The following is a 27,634-nucleotide window of genomic DNA, read 5'->3' on the forward strand; positions in this document are numbered from 1 at the left end:
GAGCAAAATACTCAAAAGGTGAGTTTTGAGGAGCTGCTGGGTTTTGGGCATAAGGAGAAGCGCAAGGCATTCCAGAGTCCGGATTAGCATAGGCAAAGATTCAAAATCCGAATAATGAAATTGATGCTAATGAAACAGAAGGCAAATCTAGGGATTGGTGGGACATGAGGTTGAATAAAGGCAAGTGAAATGGCCCAGGGCCCTTAATTATTAAAATTAGGAGTAGAACATATCTCTATATATCTAATACATGGCACTTAAACAGCCACAGATACTATGGTTTTTACAGCCAATGGGATTTTACAATACACTCTTGAAAATAGTAAAAGTATTTTTGTGCATAAAATCATCCACAATTTCTTGGAAGTCATCCAGCATATTTTGGAAAATAAGCATTTTCTATCTTTATGACTCGCGGAGAGAACTACCTGGTTGCCACTCCGAAGCCCGGGATCTTTCTGCCCTGCCATGCTGCCTCCCCAGGGAGGTGGCAGTCCTGCGTCTTTCCTGAGTCTCCGACAGAAGGTAGAATTTGGACTGGGACTTTGACAGCTATTGTAGAGAGAAAATTGCTAAACCCAGAAATGCTTACCCTGCCATGAAGTAGTGTAGGCTGTGCCCAAAGTGACCCCATGGGTTACAGGTTAACCCAGTTAACCCACACTTTCCCCTCAAGTTTTCACCTAAGCCAAGAATTCTCCAGTCCTAGGCAACAATAAAAGAGGTTCTCTACAAAACTGGAAGGTCAACAGCTTGTGAACTTTGGAAACAATGGGTGTATAAGGGGCGGTCTGTCGTTACTGCTGCACACACATCTCAAAGGACATTAAGTATAAATCCACTCTTCCCTGATCTTCATCCCTTCTTTCACTATTTTTTTAAAGTATGCTTTGCTTTTATTTCCTTCCGTAGTGGATGAATGTCTAATGAACCCAGACCAAAATATCATTTTTAACACATCAACTTTAAAGAGCATTTATTTGTAATGTAAGGTTGCAGAAACGCTGGAGAGAAAATACACTTCCCCTCAGGAGATGGGTGGATAAAAAAAGCTGTGGACTGGCGTAGCTCAGCTGGTTGAGCTTCATCTGCAAAAGACAAAGGTGGCCGGTTCCATTCCTGGTCAGAGACACGCCTGGGCTGTGGGCCAGGTCCATGGTTGGGGGGCGTGAAAGAGGCAAACCGGTCGATGGTTCTCTCACACATCAATGCTTCTCTCCCTCTCTTTCTCCTTCCCTTCCCCTCTCTCTAAAAACACGGGGCGGGGGAAGCTGTGGTACCTACACACAATGCAATATACTCGACCACTAAAAAGAAGGAAATCTTATCATTTGCGACAGCACGAATGGATCTAGACATCATTATGTTAAGTGAAGTAAGCCAGTCAGAGGAAGAGAAGTACCATATGGTTTCACTCATACGTGGAGTTTAATGAACAAAATAAACAAACAAAATAGAAACAGACTCAGAGATCCTAAAAAAAAAAAACAACCCAGACTGACAGCTGTCAGAGGGGAGGGGAGTTGGGGGGCTGGGTGAAAATGGGATTAAGTAAAACAACAACAAAAAAACCCTCATAGATAAACAATAGCGTGGTGATTCCCAGAAAGTGGGCGGGGGAGGCAGGAACGGGCCAAGGGGCAATAAATGGTGATGGAAGGAGACCCGACTTGGAGTGGTGAAAACGCAATACAATATGCAAAATACACAAATGATATATTATAAAATTATACACCTGAAACCCATGTAATTTTATTAACACACACACACTACCCGACACTTCAGCTCCGAATCCCCTCCACCGGGCTCGCAAGGCCCAGCTCAGCCCCAACACCGCCGGTCCGCCCGGTGCCGCGGCGCTTGGGTTTGGGCAGCGACTTCAAGGCTTCCTGCCGGTCAGGTCGTGGAGAGAAGGGCGGCTCCTGGCCCTCGCCCGTGGAGTCGCCGGCAGCCCCGCCGCGTCCCCGACTCTGGCCCGCTCGGCGCTGCCGCTCCCCTTGCCTAATTCCGCCTCTCTTCCTTTTCCGGAAACGGGCGCTTTCTCGGCGCCGGAAGCGCGTCATCATCCGGTGCCGGCACCGCCCGCCACACGCCACACGCCGAGCCCCGCGGAGTCTCTGAGCGCTGATGCTCGTGGGAGCGGCCTGGACTGGAGCGTGGGTCCCCGCTTCTCCGCGACACCATGCAGGTCTCCAGCCTCAACGAGGTGAAGATTTACAGTCTCAGCTGCGGCAAGTCCCTTCCTGAGGTGAGTCACCTGGGGCCCCCTCGGGGAGCTGTCCGGGCGGGTCGCCGAGGACGCTGCTGTCGCCGCTTCAGCAGCTGGGCCGAGGGGTGAGCAGGATCCGTGAGCTTCGAGCGAGCCTTTGTAGGGTTCTGCAGAGTAGAGGACGTGTCCCTTTGGGCCTCTGCGGATGTTCGCAGCCGCTGTCCCACCGAGGAGGAAACTGGGGCAGGTTGATGGAGCGACATTTCCTCCTCGTTTTACTGCCGGCTCACCGGGTGTTGGTTGAGTACCTGTTCAGTGCCAAGTTCTCGAAATAACAGGCGTGAACAAGGCGAAGGCAGGCCTGGGTTCTGCAGAGTTGATGCTGAAGAGGGCGGCAGTTTCAAACTTGCTGCATGTCACTCGATTTCGTTGGGTCCTAGGCATCAGGGTTGGAAGGGGCAGGGAAGGTGGGTGATTCTCCTGTGTTCTCATGCTTACATCCTGCAGCGGACCCAGTGAGGTGACTCATCCAGGGTCACACACCGAGGCTGTGAAGTTTGTTTTTTCTTTAAGTGATGGTCAGGTTTCTACACAAGAGGACGCTTTTTGCAGAAGCTCCTTTCCGTTCTCAGATTCCTTGTTAGATTGTGGTTTTAAAACATGCTTCCTTGTTGCTAGCATGCTGCTGTCGGTTCCAGTCCCGCCCTTGGACGTCAGACTCCACCTAGCTCTTCTTCCACGTGGCCACCCCTCAAAGATTGGGAGCCAGTGATTAGATTCTTCCTTTCTTCTCGAAATTCAGGTTAAATAATTCCATGGCTTCCATCTGTTCTGCAAACACCGGGTTCCTTCTTGTTCTGTTCATTCTACGCAGTTGCAGAGAAGTGACATTGTGCAGGCAGCCTGCTCTGAGTGCTGGGGTACATGGGACCATGTTGGGAAAAAGGGTTAAAAGGGGAGCAAGCAAGAACACTTGTGATAAAACGATAAGTGCTGTGAGTGATGAGTGACCTGCAGACAGCTGTTCCGGTGAAGTGTTCGGAGAAAGCCTTCAGGGAGGGCCTCTTTAACAGGTGACGTTTGAGCGGGAACTTGGACTGTAAAAAGGAGCCGGTCATGTGAATGTACCGGGTGAGTTTCCGGTGCTGAGAGAATGGAAAGCCTAAGTGCCCCGCAAAGGGCACACACTTGGCACGTGGGAAAAACTGAGAGGCACAGGCGTGGCAGTGATATGCGGAATGAGGGGAGGGAATGGGGGCAGGTGAGGCTGGGGAGTCGGCCTTGCAGGCCAGGGTGAGAAGTTAGGGTTTTCCTGGTGCTGCTGGATGTCACTGTTGGGTTTTAAGCGGGGCTGCTGTGTGGCAGATGACCACAGCGGGGGGAGACGAGTGGGGACCAGTCAGGTGGTCCAGCTGAGAGATCTGGTGGCTCAGGCTGGAGTGGTAGCGAAGAGGATGCTAAGATGCTGTGGGATTCGGGAGGTAGGCAGATGGGCCTTGTTAATGGAGTAGATGGTGCTGAGGAGAAGCTGAGATGGAAGAAAGGAAGGAATTGAGAGAACTCTTTGTTTTGGGATCTGAACACCTGGGTACATGGTGGGCAAAAAGGACCCAAAGTTTCATCTTTGGTACTTAAGGTTTGAGGTTCTAGTAAACGTCAAGTGGAAATGTGAGTGAACAGCTGTGTATACTAGGACGGTTGTCTCTCTGAGTCTTCTTTCAAAGCAATTCTAACTTATCAACAAATTGCTTGTGTTCCTTTACCTACTTCGGATGTTAGATCCAGTGGGGTCTGTTTTTCTCTTTCACAGTGAGGTGCCTGTTTAGTGTGAGAATCAACTCGTCCGCATTTCCAGAGCTCTTTTCCTAGGTTTCTGATTAAGTGCCATTCTTTATTAGCTAGGATTTTATAGAATCCAGAGACGATGGCTGAAATTAGTGGCAACTTTCGGTTCTTTGGTGAACTTTGTTTTTAACTTTAGACTTATTTGTTCCCGCCCCACGTGGATCTTAGTCTCGCGTGCCCCGCTGTAGTGCTGTCCACTTGCACAGAAACCCCTGAAGGAACTTTCCTTACTTTGCGTCTTCACTGTGTCGGCAATTTCTAGCTCTTCGGGGTCCCAGGCTCTAATGTAGAAGCAAGTCTCCATCTCCTCTCCTTTACCCCAAGCTTTTTCGCCCAGATTGTATGAGACCACTGCTGTGTCAGCCGCCCCCACGTAGAGCATAACTTCCTGAGAAGAGGAAGTTAACCCCCTATTAGAGGGAACCCATGGTAGTACCCCTTTATCCCGCTTGTGTTAGGTTGGTGTGAAAGAGTATATCGAGGGCTCGTCACTTCTTACGTCACTGTTCATTGAAATATTACTGCCTAAAATACAATCAACGGCTATCGTAAACCTATAAAGCTGTTCCATATATTAGATATCATGTTTGAGGCTTACTGTTTTCTCTTAGATTTATGAGGTGAATTATTTTTGTCTTGTATAAAACATGGTAGTTCTAAAAATTTATTGTCTGTTATATGTAAATATGAACAAGAAAAAATGTCGATGTGTTAACAGTAAGGTTAGGGTTACATAATATTTTTACTTTCTACGTTTCATATTTATATAAGGTTTTAAACGTGAGCACGTGTTAGTTTTGCCAGCAGAAAAACAATTCAAGCAAGTATGTTGTAAAACGAAGCCTCCCTGTTTTCTTTAGTGGCTGTCCGACAGGAAGAAGCGAGCGCTGCAGAAGAAAGATGTCGGTGAGTGTCCCTCCCCCCTCTGGCGACGCTCGGCACCCCGGTTCCAACCCCGCCACTCGTTTATTGTTCATCCTTAAGTGAGGTTGACAGACGTGCGGCGGGAAACAAGTTTTTGCCCTTTTCCATTAAGAAATCTTTTGTTGTGGTTGAGATGTCTCTGGTGAGTGTGGGGTTGATTTTACTACTTAAAAGCTAATAAGCTCACCTTTTACTGTTTCGTGGGTAATAGCAGATGCGGTACTCCTGGGTCAGAGACGAGGACTCTGTCTCCCATGCAGCACAGCACACAATGTGAGTGTCAGCTTATCTGTCAGTGCTCCTTGCCTGAAGTCCCACAGGGCACTCAGCGTGACCCAGACGGACGTTTGCATGCGGAGGGTCTGTGTCACAGCCGAGGAGGACCGAGTTCAGGAAGCACACTGCCTTGATAGCAAGCAGTGAGAGCCTGCTCCTTGTCCAGAGGAGCCGCGTGGCTGCACCTGTCCGGGTTCCCAGCTGCATACGTAACCCTGAGAAAGGCCCAGGTGAAGGAGTGGCCAAGGGCTGGCAGTCCTGCCACACCCAGCAAGATGTGTGGGATGTCAGCAACCCACAGGGGGCTGTCTCCTAACATTTCCACCATCACTTTGTTCTCCGTGATTCAAAGTCTTCCTTTGTTAAGTCCATTTGCGGTTTTTGCGATACGGAGACAACGACCATTCTCATTCTGAACGCAGTAATGTCCATACGGGACATATGAATGTGAACAGTAAAAGACCACTGCAGGAGATTGTGACTCTTTGAGTACGGCAGCAGGGAAGATAGGCATGTAAGGTCAGCTTTTCAATTACTTTGGACAAATTTCCACTGTATCTTCTCCATTACAACTTTTTTATATGTGAAGGATGACTTACCTCCTCATATATTTTATTTGTTATTCTCTAAAAATCAAAAGACCTAAGGTATTAAAAGGATTTTCTTGATGAGAGATAAATCCCCAAGGCAAGCATTCTGGAAGAGTGGGCTTTGTATAGTACTAACATTAGAAGTTTAAAACTTCAAATCAAAGGAGAACAAAAATTGCTGCTTTAGCAATGTTTACTGATTCTGGTTTCTTCTCACTCTCTCATCCCAGTTGAGTGTGCTGGTATGTGAGGGAACATTCAGATTATTTAGAGGGAAAAGTGCTTCACTGACTACTTCTGTCAGCCCATCTCAAAACTGTTCTGTCTTCCAGACTGAATGGGCCAGTCCTACACAGTCGGTTTGAATCTTTTATTTGTATTTTATAAATATCATCATTAATCAAATACAGAATCTTATTTTGTATTTGTTTTATAATGGACAAGGCGGTAATGGACGATAGTCCTTTCTTAAAAAATTATCTTTTATTTATTGATTTTAGAGAGAGAGGAAGGAGGGTGGGGAGAGAGAGATCTGTTTGTTGTTTTATCTATCTCTGCATCCGTTGGCTGCCTCCTGCATGTGCCCTGACCGGGAACCGAACCTGCAACCCTGGCACATCTGGATGATGCTCCAACCAACTGAGCTGCATGGCCAGAGCTAAACAGTCCTTGTAATAGGCACATTGTTATAATAGCAGCCAGCAAGAATCTATACTTTTTTAAAAGATTTTATTTATTCATTTTCTAGAGAGAAGGGAAGGGAAGGAGAGAGAGAGGGAGAGAAACATCAGTGTGTGATTGCCTCTCACATGCCCCCTACTGAGGACCTGGCCCACAACCCAGGCATGTGCCCTGACTGGGAATCACACTGGTGACCCTTTGGTTCGCAGGCTGGCATTCAGTCCACTGAGCCACACCAGCCAGGGCATAATCCACACTTGTAGAAGAACCAGTTTTTGTGAGAACTAGTTCAGAGAGATCTCAAAGTCTTTCTCTAGCCTGAATCCTCTTGGCTGTAGATCATTGGTGCCAACAGAGGTAAGGTGGTAGCCATTTCTTATATAACTTAAGATTTCAAAGGTTTAAATTTACTGTTTAGAAAAAGCATGGTAAGACTTTTGTCTTAGCCGTGATTGAATAATGATAGTGGTTTAATGTTTATTCTGTTCCCTCATTATCCAGGTCTTAAAACCTGATGTTTTCCAATTAATGATGATGTTTTTTCCTTTTTGAAAAATTAAAATAAGATACTTAGTGGAGAAAAATATGTGTGAGCTGAGAGGAAGCTCTGCCATGTAGCGGTGAGGCTGTATCGGTGGGTTTCCCCGAGGCTGGGAGTGCGGGGCCTCGCAGGTCTTTTTGTTGCTGCTTGCTTTGTCTTCCCGCGATGTGGTCACGTGATCATTAGGCCAGCCGTTTATTTTCTCTCTCTGTAGGTGTCCGTAGAAGAATTGAACTTATTCAGGATTTTGAAATGCCTACTGTTTGTACCACTGTTAAGGTTTCAAAAGATGGACAATATATTTTGGCAACTGGTAAGCATCTTTTTGGTTATAATTTACATACGTTTCATAACAGGAAATACTGTGGTGGGATAGGTCACTTTTTAAATTACCCTAGCACTTATATTATAAAAAATTTAAACAGAAATATTTTTAAATATTATATAGTGAACGTCCATTTACTTACCTACCACTTCGATTTGCCAAGGGTTTGCTGCATTTGATTTACCACGTCTGTCTGTCCATCCCTACGTTGTGGTATCAGTACGCTGTCCCTCCAAAGGACTCGCGTGTACACCATTCCCTCGAGTTCAGTATTTGTTCACGCCTTTTTGTAGTGAATTCACATACCGCGCACTGCATGGGGCTTTGCCATTTGGTGAGTTTTGACAAGTGTGACACCCGCGTAGTCCAAACCCTGTCACGATGTGGAGCATTCCTTCTGCCCAGAAGCTGCCTTCACGCCCCCACAGTCGATCCCGCTCCCACCGAGCGCGGGCAACCACAGCTCTGATTTTTGTTGGGGTTTTGCTGTTTTTGTTGCCGCAGGCGAATTCGGCCTGTTTCAGAACGTTACATAAATGCATCTGCACACTGTGTGTTCTCTGTGCGTAAGTAAGGCTTACTTCGCCCGGGACTGCGTGTTTGAGACCCACACGCTGTCACGTGTGTCTGTGGTTCGTCCTTCTTTAACGAAATTATCATCAGCAAAGAGTATTTCCTTACAGGCACACGCCACATTTTATTTGTTCTCCCTGTGCTGCACCCCTGGCCGTTTCCACTTCCGGCCGTTACTGGTGAAGCACCGTGAGCCAGCCTGTTCTGAGGGCCAGGTCACGGGGCGCGAGCGTCTAGTTTGGTGACAGCTGCCAGACTTTTCCCACAGGGGTCGGTTGTGTTACCCTCCAGCCGTCAGTGAATGCGAGTTCCCAGAATGGTCACTTTTGATACGGTAATCTCCCATGTCACATACTGAGTATTTTGTGTCACTGGACTCCACGTTAACAGGACCCATCAGTACCGAAGAGCTGTGAGTGTGGGAGTGTTCAAAGCGTTACGGTTTAGAGCAGCACTACCCAGACGTTTTTGGTGGTGATTGTGGTACACAGACCCCGGGGACTGTCCACACACACTTTCCTGCTGGCTTAGCGTTATCCATCTCTGTCCCTTTTCAGCCACTTCTTCCCTGACAGAAGTTTTGTTCGTGTGCATGCCATCTCTCTTGTCCTGTGTTCTGGCTCTCTCAGTATTAACACTCTCCACATTTCTTCCTCCCAGTTTTATGTTTAATATAAATAAGGAATGTCTTTATACACGTAAGTGATTACATAAACCATGCACACTGTATATTATCATATGCTGTGTATGTAACATGTGTGCTGTGTATAGTCACGCGTGCATAAGGACGGTTTGCTCAGTGACTGGCTGCGTGTACGACAGTGGTCCCAGTAGATTACAGTGGAGCTGACAAACGTCGATGACCCAGTGACGTCCTGGCCGTTGTAACGTCAGCACAGCACACTGCTCGTGTGTTTGTGGGGGCACTGGCCCATGCAGCTGCAGTCGGGGGCTGTGCCAGCCAGGCGTGTGTGTCTGCGCCCTGCGGTGCTCACACACGATGGACGTGCCTATGGACGCAGGTCTCAGAGCGCGTCCCCACTGCGAAGCGGCATGTGACGACATAGCACGTGGGTGTAGAGATCTGTATACACTGCTGTCTTCAAACGGGACCTCGGGCTTTGGTGCATGCCGGTGCACGTGGGACCAGCACGCCCTTTCTTTTAAACAAATGAGTCTTCCTTGACTGCAAACATGACGGAAGCGTGGAGGACCAAGCGTGGAGGACCAAACGTGGGAGGCCCGGAACCGCACGGTGCTCGCTCCTCCGGCTTTGCTCCGTCAGAGTGCCGTGTTACTGTCATTGACTTTACAAAGATGGGGCTGGCCGTAGACGCCAGTCTCGGGCGCACTCGTGGTCTCTGCGCGCCCTGCCACCGTGCAGGACGTTGTGGCAGCCGTCCACGTCTGCGGCGTCCCCTTTATGAACCCTATGGGTTTCCCCTCGCTTACTCTCACATCCTGTCAGCGGACGTTTTCTTTGCTTTCAGACTTTTTGGTTATTTATAAACAGTGCTGCAGTGAGCATTCTTATGTCTTTGGTATACTTGTGGGTGTGTTTCTTTTCTATTTTGTTTTGTTTTTAAATTACAGTTCATATTCAGCATTTTGCATTGGTTTCAGTGTACAGTGTAGTGGTCAGACAGTCACACGTCCCACAGGGTGCTGCCCCAGGCCTGCCCGGCACGTGCCTGGCCCCACACATGATGTTTGCAGTGTCACCGACTGCTCCCCACGCTGTTCTGTACAGGCCATTCTGTCACCTCCAGTCTGCGCTTCTCTGCCCTTCACCTGGTTCACTCCAGCCCTCGAGCCCCTGCCCTCCGGCAGCCGTCCTCTGCTCTCTGTGAGTCTGTTGCTGTGTTGTTTGTTCATTCATATTGTTCTTACTGACTCAGAGTGTCAGGGGGAGTGTGAAGTCTTGGAAGGTGATACCTGAAAATAAGCTGAAGGCCAGACATGGCATATTGCTTTGATAAAGTGAAAAGTGCAGGAGTGAATTACAGGTAGGTTGGCCATAAGCAGTTGGCATGGCCCCGTTGAGATTGAGTAGGGAAAATAGAGAGAAAAGACAATAAAGAGAAGGTATGGGAAGAATTTAATGTATAGTGAGTGCTTAGCTAATATTAATCCCTTTCACTCTAAACTGATTTAAGAAAAAAAGTCTTTGTATTAAGGAAATATTTTTTCTCCTAAAGGGAAATCTAGTTTTCATTTTTATCACAATAGATAGTAAGGCATCCTTTGAGCATATTTAAACTATGTTTGGCTGTAGATAAAATTTGTTATATTTTCTCATGTAACAGAATGTGACCAGGCCAGGCATGCTGTGGGTGTGTCTCTACAGGACAAATTTGTATACGTTGAAATACATACACACACAAGGAAATGCAGATTCAGGATGTATAATCACCATGTAGTTTGCAGATATTGCCAGCTGGTCCCCAGAGAAGCTATGACAGTTTCTAGGCCTCACCAGCGGTGCTCGAGAGCACTTTCTGTTAACCCTTCACCAGCTTTGCCGTTCTGATGGGTACAAAAGATCTTACTGTTTCCTTCTGCTTTGCTAGGTTATTTGTGAGGTGTGTTAATTATTTGCATTTTGTTTTCTGTAACTTGCTTTTAAATATCCTTGCTCATTTTCCCCTTGGGACACTGGGGAGGGCTGCTTCTTGAATAAGGGCTGCTCTTTTCCTTGAATATGGTTATAGCGAACCCTGCTTACCTCTGCAGAAAGTACACCCAGCACATCTACGGGATACTGAGAATGATAAGTATGTCCTTAAGGTTTTACATCCCATTAATTTTTTTATAGGAACATATAAACCTCGGGTTCGATGCTATGACACCTATCAGTTATCCTTGAAGTTTGAAAGGTGTTTAGATTCAGAAGGTAAGTAAGATGTTAAATTTGAGTGCATGAAAATAGCTCTTTATATTTGGCTGCTTTTCTACTTATTAAAATGAGAACGGGTTGTGTATTCGTTTTCTTTGCAATGTAACAAAGTACTGTAAATGCCCACTTATTGGCTCACAGCTCTGTAGGTGAAGTCCATCGGCGTTCTGGTGCATTCTGGACTCAGGGCTGGACTCGGTGTCAGCCAGGTCGGGCTGTCATCCAGAGGCGCTGGGCAGGAATCCACTCCGAGCTTTCAGGTGTTGGCAGGATGTGGTTCGTTGCAGTTCTAGGACTCAGGACCTGTTTCCTGCTGGCTGTCATCCTGGGGCCACTCTCAGCTTCTAGAGGCCACCTGCAGTCCTCGGCACCTAGTCCCCTCCACCTTCAAACAGCAGCTCACTGGATCCTTCTTGGTCCTTCTGACTTCCCCTTCTGCTGCCAGCAGGAGAAAACCCTGCTTTTGAAGGGTTCCTGTGGTTACAAATCGCCCCTTTGCCACACAAGGCAGTGTCTCACAGCATTCCACCCGCACTCTCTAGAGAAGGGGACTGCACGAGGGGGGGCCGTTCTTAGAATCCTGCCCTCACAGAGGCAGATTGAAGTGGGGCAGCTCAGCCACTTGTCTCAGGCGGCCTCCTGTTGGATCCTCCTGACTCGTTTCTCTGTGTGCTGCTGATCGTAACTGTGATACACCATGAATGAGTGAAAAGTTACTGTTCGTCTATGTATTGAGTTTTAGAGAGAGAGAGAGAGAGAGAAACATCAATTTGTTGTTCCACTCATTTATGCAGCCATTGGTCATTTCTTGCCTGTGCTGTGACTGGGGATTGAACCCACAACCTTGGTGTATCGGAACGATGCTCTAAGCAACTGAGCTGCCCAGCCAGGGCCACTATTACCTTTTTTTTTTTTTAAGCAAAATTTTGAATGTTCTTTAATGTCTATTTTATTTTGAGCATTTCAGAAAAATTGGCAAAATTTAGAAGTCATTATGTTTTATGAATTTATTTATTTTTAAATTGGTGTCAGTTCTGTACAAAATCTAGTTGATGAGTACTGAGAAATTAAAAGTTTAAAATTTTCTATTTTATGTTTTGGGAGCAATATAATATGGCAACTTTGTTTTTATACAGGGACAAAAATGGAAGAAAAGCCCAGCATTTATATATAACTTTTGCGTTGGATTGGAATCTTTGCATTAAGTTTGCATTTTTATTAAAAACATGAATTGATGATTATGTTTTTTTCTTACTGTTTCTTATTTTTCAGTGGTCACCTTTGAAACATTGTCTGATGACTATTCAAAGGTACGCTTGATTGGTTTGCGTCCTCAAGTCACGAATGAGTGGAATTTATTTTCATGACGTGTCTTTATGATGTTCCCATTGTGAACTTTAAAATGGCTGTGTAGTAAAACCTGTCATTTTCTGTTAATATATTTTTAGTTTATCGCATGTATGATGCATAGTGTCTTTTCAAACGACGGTGATAGAGATAGCGTCTGTCCAGTTAACATTAAAATAAACTTCCCATACCACATACGAAACTGTGTCTGTATTTTTAAGAACTGGCAGCAGTCATGTTTTTTAGGTTCCAGATGTGTGATTTTTCATTACTGCACTAAAGCTAGTGTTATTTGCCAGGTTGCTTTCATATTCATATGTGAAAAGTAAAATAGCAATGTTTATGGTTAATTTTACTAATTCTGCACATCAGTGGTCATGGCATGTTCTGAAACAATTCAAAACACAGCCAACTATGTATATTTTTTCTTTTTTTCCTTTGCCATATTCAATTTCAGTGAAAAACTTTTAATGATGTCCAATGTCATCTTGAAGGAAAATTGAATTTCCTGAGCTGATTATGACTTTCTATGTTGTCTTCAGTTCTGGAAACTATGGAGTATAGTTCATCCTTTTGCTTATGGTAGCCTTTTGTCTTGTGTTTGGGGGCATTTAATTTTATAATCTGTTTGACCTAGATATTGATAAATTTGCTTTTAAATACCTCCTGCAGATTTTAAAGATGCCTTTGTAACTCATTAAAGTTTATTCAAGTTTATCAGACCCTGTCTGATGATTGTGAGATGATTAAACTGTGTTCTTAAGTAAAGTGGGAATTACTCACTGAGGGTGCTGAGCAGCGCTCTGCGTTGTGAAGCGTGGTGTCAGATGAGCGAAGGGCATTTGAAGGCAAGGTTTGCAGAAAAGCTCTCGAAGATGCAGGAAGCCATTGAGTGCCCGCTGGAGGGGTTTGATTCTTAGTCACGATGCTTTGTCGTGATGGAGAGTTGTGTATGTAGACACGTGTGTACAGAGGGAAAGAAGGCGGCGAGAGAGATCAGAGGTTTTCAAGCTTTGTTTTAGCGGTGATGACACTTAAGCAAACTAATTTTCTTGTTTCATTTTCAGATCGTCTTCTTACATAATGATCGATACATTGAATTCCATTCACAATCAGGTTTTTACTACAAAACCAGAATCCCAAAGTTCGGGAGAGACTTCTCTTACCATTATCCATCCTGTGACTTGTACTTTGTTGGTGCCAGGTACTGGGGTCTGCCACCCTTTGTTTTCTCCTTTCACCTCGTTTCCCAGACAACTGCTGTTCTTAACGTTGAGGAGAGGAATCGAGAGGAGAATAAGCCACGATCCCTGCCTTTCAGTTGCTCACAGGGCGTAGTTCCAAAGTGACAGGGTGTCTTAGAAATTCCATCTTTGGCTCTTTCTAGCACGGTGCTGTAAACCTAGAGGGAGGCGGGCAGCCTGATGGGGCCATGGTAGTGGTGAAGCGAGTTTCTTAGCACCATTGCATGGCGTTTAAAAGCTTTTTATTCTTAAATGCTGCCTTCTTTATGATTGTAAAAATAACACATCTATTTGAGAATATTGGAAAATATTTTAAAAAATCATAATTATGCCATCCAGGGGAAACCCTTATTAGTCTTTTAGTTCCTTCCAGTCCTTTCATATATGCACATGTAGGTACGTTTCGGATCTTGTAGTCTCCGTGTTATTTACAAATAATAGTCTACTTAATGACTTCATGATATTTCTCTGGCACATGAGCGGTTTACGTCACTTTATACATGGACAATCTCACAAATAGGTGATTATATTTAGGCGTGGAGTACACTTTTGCACTTCACAAAAGGAAGCGATGGTTTATGAGTGAGACACACACACACACACACACAAGGGCAGGCAAAAGCAGGTCTGCAGTTGTGAGTGTACAAAGCAGTTTATTTTGTGTTATTTATTTATTATTGTATTATTTTCCATACAGACAACTGTAAGCCTACTTTGCCCACCCTTGTATATACTTTTAAAAGTTATATTTATTTGAAGAAAAGTTTATCATAGCTTACCTTTAAAGTTACCACATTTTTAATGGTATGTATTATTTTGCAGCTCTGAAGTTTATAGATTAAACTTAGAACAAGGACGGTACCTAAATCCTCTACAAACGGATGCTGCGTGAGTATTTTGTTTTAAGAGTATTGCTGTGTTTATTTCGGCCAGGAGATGGAGCCAGATGCTCGGTTGTTTCCGAATAACGGGTGCTGCATTTCAGCAATGCTGGGCAACTTAATTAAAAAAAGAGTCACATTCAATATTCTTTTTTAAACAAAAAATTTAAAATTTTTTTTAATTTTCAAAAAATATACTTGAAAGTTTCAGCATTCACTAAAAAGTTCAGTTATTTTTCATAGTCTTTACATTTTCATTCATGATTTTGTTTTGTTCTCATGGAGAAATTTTGGATTAATTTGGTACTATTTTAAAAATTTTTATCTTTTATGTTTTTGCTAGCAGAAATGTAAGGGTTTTTTCACTTTTCCTTTACCATACGTTATTGTCCACACCCTTGTTTTATTTAAAGAGAAATCCTTTAGGAATGAAGCTGTCATCATAATGTTGAGTAGTAATAATAATAATAGTGAAAGGGGTTACTATGCCAGGCATTATTCAGTACTTTATGTATATTAACTCATTTTAAACTTACAATACGTTTTTATGGCAGGAGCTGAGGCTCAGAGAGGGTAAGTAGCTTGTCCCAGTCACATAGCTAGTAAGGGATGGAATCTGGGTTACTTCTTATCCGTGTATATAAAGAGCTGGTTGGATTTTCCTCATTGTTTTGAAAGGGTTTTTAAAGGTTGGAAGAACATTTACTAATAAAAACCAGGTGGATTCTCAGTATTTCTTTACACATTGACTTAAAATCTTCTTTCTTCCTTAAAAAAAATGATAGTAACTTCATGATGCATTGTAGAATAATAAAAATTTATCTTTCCTTTAACTACACAATTTTCTCTTTATAATAGCAGCCATTATTATTTTTTATCCTTATCCAAGGACATGCTCATTGATTTTAGAGAGGTGGGGGGGAAGGAGGGAGAGAAACATCAATATGACAGAGAGACATTGATCGGTTGCCTCGGACGCGCCCCGACCAGGGACTGAACCTGCAACCCAGCCATGTGCCCTGGATGGGAATTGAACCTGCGACCTTTAGGTTTACAGGACAGTGTTCTAACCGACTGAGCTATACCAGCCAGGGCATAACAGCCATTATTATTGTGTGTCTTGTACACTCTGGACGCTGTGCTGAACGTTTTGTAGTTTTTCCATTTAACTCTCAGAACAACCAGATGAGGGCGATGAAGTATCCATTCTTCAGACAAAGGAAACAAGGCTTAGAGCAACCTACCCGACTGAAACTGGTCACGGCTCAGGATTGGCACAGTTTCAGCCTGTGTTCTTTTTGCCTTGGGAGAAAATGTATTGAGAAAGTAGAATGAACCTTTATTCTCGTGACGTATGTCCAAGGAAGTTCTTCCCTGTCTCATCCCCTGGGAGATAGAGTGTCACCCTGGGGATCAGACACCTTGGTCACTGTGTGCCTGACTTAACCCTTTCGTGCTTTGGTGTTTTTCACATGCAGGTAACTGGAGACTCTGCGAGTCTTCTTTCTCCACGGCTTGACTGTTCATTGAGAAAGTCTATTGGGTATCCCTCCCCGTAAAGTAGAGGCTAATATGTTCCTCCTTATTGCTTTGTTGTTGTAGGGAGAATAATGTTTGCGACATAAACTCAGTGCATGGCTTGTTTGCCACAGGAACAGTAGAGGTAAGCATATCTTGACTTGATTTTTAAAAAAATACTTGTTTTACTTTTATAATGAACAAAATTTTATTTAAAGACAGAGTTGCTTGGTTCCTAAGAGCAGCATGCTAATGAGGCAGCAAGCCACAGGTGTGCTTTCTGTATAGGAAGTTGTTGGGTTGTCCACCAGGGCAGCCCTGAGACGTGATGGTGGGGTGCCTGAGATTTCCTGATTGTTGGGACTTGAAATTTGATACACATAGTCAGACCAGACTTTTAAAATTCATTTTTACATTAATTTTGATGATAAGTTGGTTTTTTATCTGCATACCCATTTTTTATTTTTGAAGTGTAGACATTTATTCTTTACGTCTATGAAATCTATTAACTCGTTTTGAGGAGATGCATAAGACTAGACCATTCAGAGTTACCTGCTGCGTGATTTATGAGATTTTATTTAAATCTTTGACACGTTTGTAATAATAATAATAAACGATGAATGAGATCAAGCCTTCCAAGTATATTTGAGGTCTTGCTTTTAAGATGGTTAATAGTGCAAACAGCTTTTTATCTTTGTGTGTATCTGTCTTTCATCACTGAGGCCTTTTTGGACTCGTCTAACGGTTTTCTGGGAGCAGCTAGCGTTTGAAACTGCTGTTGTTTGCCGGTGTAGGGCCGAGTGGAGAGCTGGGACCCGAGGACGCGCGGCCGGGTCGGCCTGTTGGACTGCGCGCTGAGTAGCGTCACAGCAGACTCGGAGTAAGTGGGGTCAGTTTGCAGTTTAAACACGTATCAGCCTCTGTTGCAGATGTGTCCACACTAAATTAAACTCAGTCCCCAAAGGATGGACCCATTTAGACTTAGGTCTGAGCTGGTAGTTTTTGTGATCATTTTCTGTAAAAATCCTTGGCTCTGAGAGTCCACTAGGCGGGTGAGCCAGATAGAGTTCCTCTGTAAAGGAGATCAGGGCAGATACGGGGTAGGGACGGCAGGCTGTCATTATTTGCAGGTGACACAATTGCCTGCCCGAGAAACCCAATAGAAACAATCGGGAAAATATAGGAACTATTGTGAGACTTAAGTAAATTGGTTACAAAATAAATGGCTTTGATATTTATCAGCAATGTCCAGTTAGAAAGATACAAGGGAAACAGTTTACATTTATAACAACAAAAATGGTAAAATAGAGATAAAGTTATATGAAAAAAATGACAATTTATTAGGAAACAAAAAGTTTGAATAAGTGAAGAAAAATAACATATTAGTGCACTGAGTATCGATCGGAGAGTTCATTTTGAATAATCAGTGACTGCGAATAAGGTGGGCGAGTGGCCTTGAGGTTTCAAACCGACACTCACTGCAGTTCTGGGCTGAGGCTTTAGGGGGCATAAGCGACTTGAGGATGTTGGCAGTCCGCAGCCTGGACGGTACACAGGTATGCAGGTCCTGGGCCAAGGACGTGTAGACGGCGAGTATTGAAATGAGAACTGTCGTTCGCTCCTGACTTGTCCTCTAGCACCTTCTCCACCCCAGGTCACTGCACTTGGTGCTGATGCTGGTGGTTGCTGAGTGAGAGGCGTGTTCCGGGTCCATGGCCATGACCGCTCATCATTCTTCTGTTACTGTTAGAGAGTCCAGGGTCCCCATGTGCACCCAGTCTTTTATTTCAGCTTGGACACAGCCAGCTTTAAAAAGGGCAGTGGGTATACCCTGCCTGGATATAAAATGGTTTCCTTTAAGTTAAAAAGGGGATGTTTCTGTAAATACTTTATCCTGGCTTAAAGTGAGAGATACTGTCATATTGAGTCTTTTAACTGGTTTTACATTTTCAGAAGTGTTTTTGTTTGTAGCCACTTTGAGAATATTTATTACAGTTTTTAAAGATAATCTACAGATTTTTAAAGGTAGATTACTTTTATACATAGAGCTTATCTTTTACTTTGACTAAGAAAGTTTGGATACAATTACCTTTTTAAAAACATGGTAGATGTATGACTTTCCCCATTAGAATTGAAGGGTTTTTTTTTTTTTAAGATTTTATTTACTGATTTTTAGAGAGAAGGGAAGGGAAGGAGAGAGAGGGAAACATCATTGTGTTGTTGCCTCTCCTGCGCCCCCTACTGGGGACCTGGCCTGCATCCCAGACACGTGCCTTGACTGGGAATCAAACCGGTGACCCTTTGGTTTGCAGGCTGGCACTCAATCCACTGAGCCACACCAGCCAGGGCTCAAGTGAAGATTAATAATGAATCTGCTACTTGGAAGAAGGTTTGGCCATGCACACAAGGAACATGAATGTTTTGCCTTTCAGGATAAACAGTTTACCGACAATCTCTGCTTTGAAGTTCCATGGTGCCTTGACCATGGCAGTTGGAACATCCACAGGGCAGGTGAGTGTGTGTAAGTCGGAAACTTCACACGTGAGTTAGCACTTCAAATTCGTGTGTGCGTCGTGGGAAACGTCCACAGGTCTTCGCTGTGGGAACAGGAAGTGAGGCACTTCACAGGCTGGGGCAAAAGGAGGTTTACTGCTGTAAGTACATGAAACACAGGGTTTGTTCTTGCAGTATTCTTTATTAATTACTGTATTATTTCCCATACAACAACTGTGAGCCTCCTTTTGCGCTGCCCTGTGTGTTTCGGCCGGAGTGGAGAGAACACTCCAGAATGCTGTGTTCTTCCAGCACCCTGAGAAATGTGGTTCTGACCTTAGTGGTTGGTCTGGGAGGCTCTCCAGCCGGAGCTGCAGTGGGGTCTGTGAACAGAGTACCACCGTCCAAAAGTTTGGAATTCTGGCAGATTCCACCCTTGGGGATTCATAGTGCATTTAAATTTACGTTGAAGGCTCTGAGAATTCCTGTAGACCAGAAATGTGTTTAATAAGTATTTCCAAAATGTATTTGTCCCAGGCGTCTGTTTTTCCTTCAGCACATGAGCTGAACCCCGTGTGGCAGGGGTGCTGGTCTGGGAGCGCGGATTAGATGCTTGCAGAGGCTGTGTCCCATCTGTTCTTCCTTCCCTTCAAGGCAGAGCCCCCCCTTGTGAGTGTGCTCTCCTCCCAGACCAGGTCTGAGACCCTGCCTCCGGGACAGTCACTGCCTCTGCCATCACGGTCCAGGGAGGGACTGTCACCTGGGACGGAGATTGAGCTTCCCCAGGCTCCTTGCCTCTAATGTCAGGGCTCTCCCTCTCCTCCCCCCCCCCCCCCCCCCCCCGCCACCCCCATACATAGCCTGGCCACCACCATCATCTTGACCCTCCCAGGACCGTCTCCTGTACGCCCATCTCTCTGGTTCTGTCACTCACTGTGGCAGCACCTGGTACTCAGCAGGCCCGCAGTTGATACTTTTGTTGAATTCCCGAAGGACAGAAATCCTCACGGCTTTCCTTTCTGTTCCTTTCTTAGTGTAGCTCAGGAGTTCCCAGTCTCGGTGTGCCTGAAAATCGCTCTCAGCGTTGAATTCATAAAACCACGTTCTCTGAGGGTAATTTAAGAGATTTTTCTAGAGCATTTTGCTGGCTGACTTGGGGACCCATGCACCCTGGGGGTGGTGATCATTGTACTCATAAAGTGTCAGGGAGGCAGATGGTGGCCACTGTTGTCAGTTTTTAAAGTTGCTTTTTAAGATAAAATGTTTAGTTTGTTCACACCGAAGTAACTTGTTCTTTTTCCTTTTAGGTCTTGCTCTATGACCTGCGGTCGGATAAGCCGCTGCTAGTTAAGGATCACCAGTACGGGCTGCCCATTAAGTCACTTCACTTCCAGGATTCTTTAGATTTGATTTTGTCTGCAGACTCTCGGATTATCAAAATGTGGAACAAGAACTCAGTACGTATTTTTCTTTGAAATTTCTATTAAAACCACTATCTTCTTTAGAATATCTAATGTTCTCTCCCCTCAGCTGCAAGTATCGTTTTAAGAGTGACAAAATTTTATGTTGCTGGTTTAATCTGCCTTCGGCTTTTCATTTTAAAACCTAAGTATTTTCAGAGAGGTAAAAGGTTAGTTCATCAACTAACGGGGAAAACGTTCATTCAGTGTAACTTTTAAGAGTTCTTTGCATTTAATTAATTACAAACTTAGCATCTTTAGTCAAAAAATGTCACTTCTTTTTGTTTAAAAGATTTTATTTATGTATTTTTAGAGAGAGGAGAAGGGAGGGAGAGAAACATCAATGTGTGGTTGCCTCCCACATACCCCCTACTGGGGCCTGGCTTGCAACCCAGGCCTGAGCCTTGACTGGGAATCGAACCAGCGACCCTTTGGTTCTCAGGCCGGCACTGAAACACTGAGCCACACCAGTCAGGGCTCTTTTTTTTTCCTTTTAATTCATTTTTGACATGAAGTGGGTAGAAGTCTAGCAGCCTTGGCCTTAGTTTCCGGAGGGTGAGCGTCCGTCTCCGCCGTGGGGCTGCCCGTTCCCAGAGCAGAGGTGCTGCCCGCAGCCCCACACAGTTCTGCCGTTTGTCTGAATCCATGGCTGCTCAGACCAGAGCTTTGGTTATTCCCATCTGCGTGGTTAGTTCCCAGAGTGGTGACCTGCCTGAGCCCACGCTCTTTTCCCCTCTGGACTTCCCTCTCGGGACGAGTGGTGGGGATTCTGAGTTGTCCCCGGGGCGAGCCCTGCCTGTTAGGGCCTGGCGTCTGCTCAGCTCCTGTGGCTCCGGCCACAGCAGGGAGGAGGAGAAGGCTCCAGCTTGTCTCAGTTCTGGGAGGTCACCCCAATGCTCCCCTGGGAACCGGCTCCTGCTCGCGTTTGTCGGCTTCGAGTTGGGAGGGTATTGAGGCTTTCCTAGGAAGTTTCCTGGTGGTGTGGCTTGGGATTTTCTCTGCTCTTTTTCTGGTAATCCAAACTAATAAACTTTAAAACAGTATTTATTTTTAGTACTAAAAATGCTGACGTATTTTGTAAAATTCATAAACTGCTAGGCAAGTTTGAAGGTGCGCTTGACCTGGCTTTCATGCTAGTTCAAGGTAATGAGTGTTGTTGGTTTGGATGTGTCCTCCCAGGCCCTTTAACTTGGGCGTAGTTTTCCCAAGTGTGGAGCTTTTTTCTGTTTTGTTCCATGCTGTTACAGTTCTCTTTTTCCCCTTCCTTTTTTTCTTCCCTCTTTCCTTCTGTTTCATGGGACTTGAGAAGAACAGGGAGGTAGCTGTGTGAATTGCAATGTCTTGAATGAGAACTTGGCTGCTGTGTTTCACTGAGCACAAACTTGAACCTCCCCCTGCCATGGAAGGCTCCGCTGAGGAGCTAACACATGCAGGAGCTGCCTGGCTTTTCTCACGCCAGCCCTTGCAACCCCCACCCTGCAGTTGCTGCGATAAGTTTTGTTTTGGTGGTGTTGTTAATGGCTAAGTACACCCCGTGGGCCAACGCCCACTCTCTTGGTTTTGCTTGACTGGCTTTCCTTGTGTATCTGTCTCATCACCTTTTTCCATTCTCATCTTACCTGCTGTCTCTTCTTGTCTTACTTTCCTTCTGTAATTCATTTAAGAAGAGCATGTTCCCCTCACACTTAGAGCGATGTCTCGGGCTTAACTGTGCGACAGCCGTCACCTTGTGTGTGCACGGGGTTTCAGTGTGCAAGTTGTTTTACGCTCAGCATCTTACACAGCCCCTCGGGGCCCTGGTGCAGGACAGCAGCAGGCCCCTTCTCCCACGCCGCCGTCGCTCCTCTTTCGGTTTCCTGGGGCGCCAGGTTTAACTGGGGAGTGTTTCCAGATTGTGACAGTTTGTTTAAGTTGATGTACAACTTTATTTTAAACTTTACCCTCTCCTGTTGTATAGACCTTACCTTTAAAACCTGTTGTTTATTTTCTTGGATAAGTCACATCTCCATGGGCCTCAGTTTCTTTGTCTCTAGAATGAAAAGTATTTGATAACTTGATCAAGTGAATTCTGTAAGATACTTTTAAGAAACTTAAATCCTGTGATTCCAATGAGTTGATTGCATTTCTTCACATACCAGTGTGTGTTTGAGCTGTGTCTCAGCATATTTTCTTTACGTGGAATTGCCAAAGCTGTCTTCCTCTATTTTAATGATTCCTTTTTGGTTACTCTTTTAGGGGAAAATATTTACTTCCTTGGAGCCAGAACATGACATTAATGATGTGTGCCTCTACCCCAACTCAGGTATGCGGTGCGTAGCCCCGGGTTACTCAGTGAGACCAATCTAAGCTACGCCTTACTGGGTTTTAAACTCACTCTATTTCTTAAGACAGGGTTTAGCTTCATCGGGACAGTTCTTAGATGTTGTATTTGCTTGAAAAATCGAGAGCAGGAAGTGGTGTGGCTGATTCAGACAGTGGCCTCTGTGTGACTCAGTGCTCAGCCAGCCTCCCTGTCCGTGGGAAGTGGTAACAGATGGAGGCAGGTGAGGTACTATTTCAGTGAGCTCTTCAGCTCTTGCGTGCGATGAGTAACTGTGAGTGGCAGTCCAGGTTAGGGATGGGGGAAGGCCGGGCTGCCTGGTGATGCACCCGGCCGTGGGGCCATGGGGTTTGGTGTGTGCCGGGCAAGTACGAAGAGATGGCAGGATTTAACGAGCCCTTCGGGGCAAGTCTGAGGAGAACTGGGATGTGTGAGAACAGCCCCACTTTCATGCACGGGTCAGCTTGACGGCACAGTGCAGGCAGAGCGGGAGAAGTCAGCGATGTGTTCAGTAGGTACCCTGACAGCGTGTTCGAGAGGGGCTTCAGCCAGAGCAGCGGGAGGAGGCGTAGAGATCTCTGTTTGTGTTGCGAGTACAGTGCTGAGTGCAGTTTGTTGATGGAGTTGGGGACAAGGCAACCCCTGGGGGGCGCCAGTGTAAGGAGAGCACGAGGCTAGAGTGGGGTAGGGTAGGACAGGCCCGGCTAAGCCAGGGTTGGGTAGGGCTGGGTGGGCAGTGGTGGGGCACATTAGGGGAGGGGAGGGCAAGGTACAGTAGCACAGGCTAGGCTAGGCTGTGGACGATACCATACAACATGTCATGATGCATGGGGCTTGTTTGGGGAAGGGGAGGTGTCTCCTTCCAGGGTGTGGCAGCCTTAGGAGGAATGAAGTGGGAAGGCAGGTGGCGGTTGATGGTGGAGGTCCAGGAATGAATGACATGCTGGATGCTTTGGGCTGTGCAGTCTGGACCTGTTCCGCCTGCTCATAAAGGGTAGGTCCGTTTTGAACTAGCTTGAGCAGGAAGTGTGTTCTGAGCTGAGATAAGGAGCACAGACAAAGAGCAAGTTTGGGAAGGAAGGGTTATTCCTTTTTAAACATTTGACTATTAGGAGTGCCTGGCAGAGGGTCTCAAACCTGGCTGCCCATCAGTATCACCTGGGGAGCTTTTAAAAAGTACGGATTCCTCCGTCCCATTCCAGGAGTACTGACTTGGAATGTCCAAAGGGGCAGCCCAGAAATGTGTATTTTTAGCATGCTTCCCAAGTGATCGTGAAGCTCTGCCCGGTCCCGCAGCCTTGCATTGGGGTCCACGTCCCGGTCACGTCAGGCAGTGTGGTCTCGAGATGAGCAGGTCTGCAGACACCAACTTCATCACTTGTCAGTAGAGGCTCTCCCAGAAGTGGGAGTGAGCGGGGTTGCCGGAGAGGGAGAGTGCGGAGAGACAGGAAAAGAACCGATGGCTCTCGAAGTGGGACAGGAGCTGAGACAGGAGCGATTCAGTGGGTGCTGCTCAGCAGGGACTAGGCACCACCGAGGTCGAGGCAGGAAGGGAGAAGCAGACTTAGTAAATGCTCCGGTGCTACCAATTGGAGGGACAAATGCTGTGCCAGTAGTTCATCATTTTATCTTTTTAGAACCCCCTGTAGTTTTGTGGCACCTGATGTTTTTTCCTTTCTGTCCATCTGTCTGTCTGTCTGTCTTACGTCTCAGGAGGTGAGGGAAACTGTGGCCACCGCTGGTGTGTGGCAGAGCCTCGGGGGAAGCCACCTTCCCTCGCCCCAGAGCCCGGGCTTTTCTCGTGCCGTGCTGCTCTCAAGACAGACGGAAACTCGGGGTCTGTGTGCCCAGCGCTTCATCTGTGGTAGCTGGGAGGCTTTAGTGCAAGGGTGGGGCGAGTCGGCCATGGCGAGCTCAGCACTAAACTGCAGCTAGGGTGCTGGGTCTGGGCCAGGTCCGAAGTTGAGTAAAACCGGGTGGGATTGAACTTGCAACAAAGGTGATATGTAGGTTTAGCTGGACTGAGGGAGAGTGTGAGGGCGGCAGACGGTGATGAGAAAGTTTTGGACCCTTGCTGTCCCCTTGGGTGCCACGAGCCACATCTGGCCATTGAGAACCTGCAGTGTGACCACTCTGAACTGAGGTGTGCTCTAAGCATAACACACACCCCAGACGTTAAAGACATTGTAGTAAAAAGAAAGGAATGTGAAGACCATTAAGTTTTATGTCGATTCCCTATTAAAGTGGAAATGTTTGGGACCTACTGGATTAATAAGGTATATTAAAACTAACTTACTAGAGTATTTTAAGTCACTTGTGCGGTGCGTGTGATATTCCTGTAGGGCAGTGGTGTTCTGGACATAGAGATCTTCAGCAGTGTAGGGTGCTCGTAAGCTGCGGGGTGTTAAAAGTCAGCTGCGGGCGTGGTGCTGCTTCACCTCCACTGAGCGCAGCGCCGACCTCATCAGAGTGGAGACGCTCTGTTCTTCTGGTTGTCGGGACAGCGTCAGCCCAGCTACCGAGTCCTTCCCTGAAGTGTCTCACATCCACGCCATGTCCAGTTGTCCCTGGCAATTGTCCCCTAGACACCTTAGTCCATTTTTTAAAAAGCTAGGATGTAATCAGAGTGTGAGTTGCATGTTGTTATTGCTTGTCTTCGGTCCCCTTATCTTTTTTCCTTCTCCACGACACTGGGTTTTCCAAGGCCAGGTCAGTAGTCTTGAAGAATGTCCTTTGTCCTGGATTTACGTGATCTTTCTCATGCTCTAAAATGGTTTTTAACTTGTTCCTCTGGCTCCTGTGCTTTTTTCTCAAACAGAAGTTGAATCTAATGGCTTGATGCCCTGCAGGTTATATATTCTGGGCAAGAGCCGTGCCCAGGGCTGCTGGTCCCCCGTGCCGCCCCCAGCCCACAGGCCCGCCAGGGCCAGTGAGGATGCGTGTGCTCGCTCTGTTGCGGTGACCACCAGGGCTCTTCACTGCAAAGTGCACTTTTCTGAAATGTAAAAATCGTAGGAGTGATGCTTTGGGCAGAGGCCATGACTGTACCGTCAAGTAACTGATAAGAAGTTAATCAGAACAGAAGTAGCCAAACACTTCCATTCGTGCGCTGGCAAGCACAGTAAGACGGGTGCCTCAGCTGCATCCCTGGGGCGTGGGTCCAAGGGTGGCTGGTTCACATGCTTCTCTCTGTCCCTAACTTCACCACGGCTTCTCCCTTTAACGCTACTCTTGCTGTTTGGTGCTGAATAATGGTGAGAGTAATCATGTTTTAGAAAAGCTAAGACATTCCTCTTTCTTTATCCTCTCTCTCACTCGTTTTGAAGTAGAGTTGTAATTACTGTTTTGTAATGGTTTTCTGATACTAAGATTGCTCAGAATACTGGGAAATGGCTGCTCTTACGCCCTGGCTCGTGTTGCTCATTCAACTGGCTCTGTAGGTCAGGGCGCCCTAGAGGCAGCACTGCCCTTGGACCTGGGTGCACATCAGCCTCACTTGGTGCTTACTGAGCTCACGTATGGCAGAGCCCCTGCCCCAGCCTTGTGCAGTCAGTTAGGGTCACCAGTTCCAGAACCTCTGGCAGGGGAAAGGGAGATTTGGACTCGGAAAGACCAAATTTGGGCTTCATAATCATGCAGATTACCCAACCACCGTTTTCCCACCTGCCTTCCAGGGCTGTGGAGACTGCCTGGACCGCTAAAGGTGAGAGCCTTTATCCTGCCGGTGTCCTCACTGTACAGAGCAGAGCTGTTCAGGTCATCTGTAGCATCCTTGGTGTCCCATGTAGTAAGGTCACATGCTCCATACGCAGCCCAGAGCTGAGCACGTGGGAAGAGGCGTTCTGGCTGCAGCGGGTCTACAGCGAGCCGCTTGAGACAGTGAGTGACGCAGCGCTTCGCTGGTGTGTCCGGGGACAGACCAGGTTTGCTTTTGCTTTGTTTTTAAATTCCAGTTTGTTGCAGGTAGATTCCTTTGTAAAATACAATGAAATGAATGACTACAAAAGGATCACATGTGTGAATCTCACCGCAGTGTTGAATTGCTAATACAGGTTTGTGAATTCTTCCTTTCGCCTTCTGCGCTGGTCTGCCAGCCCTGCCCCGCGTTAGGCTGGCCCCTGGATCACCGTGAGTGAGCAGCACAGGCGTGGGGATCTGCGGGCCCCCGTGGGCCCGCGCAGGTTTCCGGCAGGCGCTGTCGTTAGGCCGTGCCTCTGACTGCGGTCACACCGCCCAGGGCACTGCCCTCTGGTCCACACCGGAGTGTGTTCTTTCCACTCCGGGTGCTGGTGGTCTTCTAAAATACAGATTTTTATTGTTGAAACCGTAATGACCATCAGTATAAAGGGGATTCAAAAGCCACACGTAGTTTTACATTTTTCATGGGAGGAATCCTTGTATTGTGCACGTTTTGAATTATCCTCACCCTCTATGTATACTTGTCTTTTGCTTTTCAGTTTGATAATGTATGTAAAACATTTTTCACGTTGCTATATGGAGTGTATATTTGTGCTTTTTCATGGTTTATTATTTGATCATACAAGAAGTCCTTTCATTTTGTCTTACTTGTTGGAGTCTTAGAGTCCTGTGGTCCCTGGGCTTCCGAGCCGGAGAATGTCAGGTCCTCTCCTCATTGGCTGTGTGCTGACCTAAGCAAGTGGTCCCACGCTCTGAGGCTGAGCGCCCGGTGCAGCGCCCCACACCGCCCTCCTCTCTCACCACTGATTGCCTTCATTCCTGCAGAGCTTCCACTGGTCTGATGTTTTTGCCTGTGGCTCGTGAGGAATTTCCAAGACTCCTCAGGCTCCGTGCGGTCGTTTGTCTTTCTCACTCCCAGTTGGTTTCTGTCCCGACCGTCCCCACTTCAGTTTGGTTGGAGGTCAGCTAGTGTCACTGTCCGTGTGTGGCCCAGTGAGATCCTGCCCTGTTGCGGAACACGCCTGCATCCTGTCTGGATTCTCCTGTGTGATTAGACTAGAGCCTTTCCTGGGGGTTGCTGGGGAGATGTGGCTGTGCTTCCTTGGGGAATGTTCGTTGTTGCATGCTCGGTGATCAGCGTTGAGCCGGTGAAGTCTGCGGCATGAGCCTTCTGTTTGGCTGTGACGTGGGTCTTCAGCCATGGGTCTGGGTCTGGGAGGCCCCTGGCAGTGCTGCCAGGAGACTCAGGTAGCGCTGCCAAGGAGGTTGGGTCCTCCCATCGCAACCGAGGGGAACATCTGTTTCCAGGGCCAGATACAGCACCCAGATGAGAGTTGTAGGAGCTACGATCTGTGAGAAGGACTCTGAGTTTTGCTTTGCTTTTAGACACACATCCTTTTCTCCACCTCACTGTGTGCTTTCGGATGCTTTCGTGGTGCGTTTCTGTACTTTGGTGAGTGCTGGTCTCAGCTCAGGGCCAGCTGCCACTTGGGAGGCGTGTCCGAGATGGAAGTCCACTGAAATCTCCTGCTGTCTGATTATTGGTTGTTGACCTTATCTGAACGTCTCATTTCTGTAACAGTGCAAATATTA

The 27,634-nt window shown here is 46.4% G+C and overlaps 1 protein-coding gene across 2 annotated transcripts in view; it reads left to right on the forward strand.

The window, feature by feature from the left end:
* The first annotated feature begins 2,080 nt into the window (after positions 1-2,080).
* The window catches only part of NOL10 (nucleolar protein 10), a 72,625-nt gene continuing 47,071 nt past the window's right edge, over positions 2,081-27,634 (forward strand). For both annotated transcript variants that reach the window (XM_024552460.3, XM_024552459.4), the window contains exons 1-12: positions 2,081-2,248; positions 4,915-4,960; positions 7,281-7,379; positions 10,780-10,857; positions 12,133-12,170; positions 13,275-13,411; positions 14,274-14,339; positions 15,935-15,995; positions 16,645-16,730; positions 18,283-18,361; positions 19,651-19,800; positions 22,039-22,105. In XM_024552460.3, the coding sequence (XP_024408228.1) occupies positions 2,183-2,248; positions 4,915-4,960; positions 7,281-7,379; positions 10,780-10,857; positions 12,133-12,170; positions 13,275-13,411; positions 14,274-14,339; positions 15,935-15,995; positions 16,645-16,730; positions 18,283-18,361; positions 19,651-19,800; positions 22,039-22,105 (973 nt within the window). In that variant the 5' untranslated portion in view covers positions 2,081-2,182. The remainder of the gene's footprint in view (positions 2,249-4,914; positions 4,961-7,280; positions 7,380-10,779; positions 10,858-12,132; positions 12,171-13,274; positions 13,412-14,273; positions 14,340-15,934; positions 15,996-16,644; positions 16,731-18,282; positions 18,362-19,650; positions 19,801-22,038; positions 22,106-27,634) is intronic.

Source organism: Desmodus rotundus, chromosome 5 (assembly GCF_022682495.2).
Source record: "Desmodus rotundus isolate HL8 chromosome 5, HLdesRot8A.1, whole genome shotgun sequence".
In the NCBI taxonomy this organism is placed as follows: domain Eukaryota; kingdom Metazoa; phylum Chordata; class Mammalia; order Chiroptera; family Phyllostomidae; genus Desmodus; species Desmodus rotundus.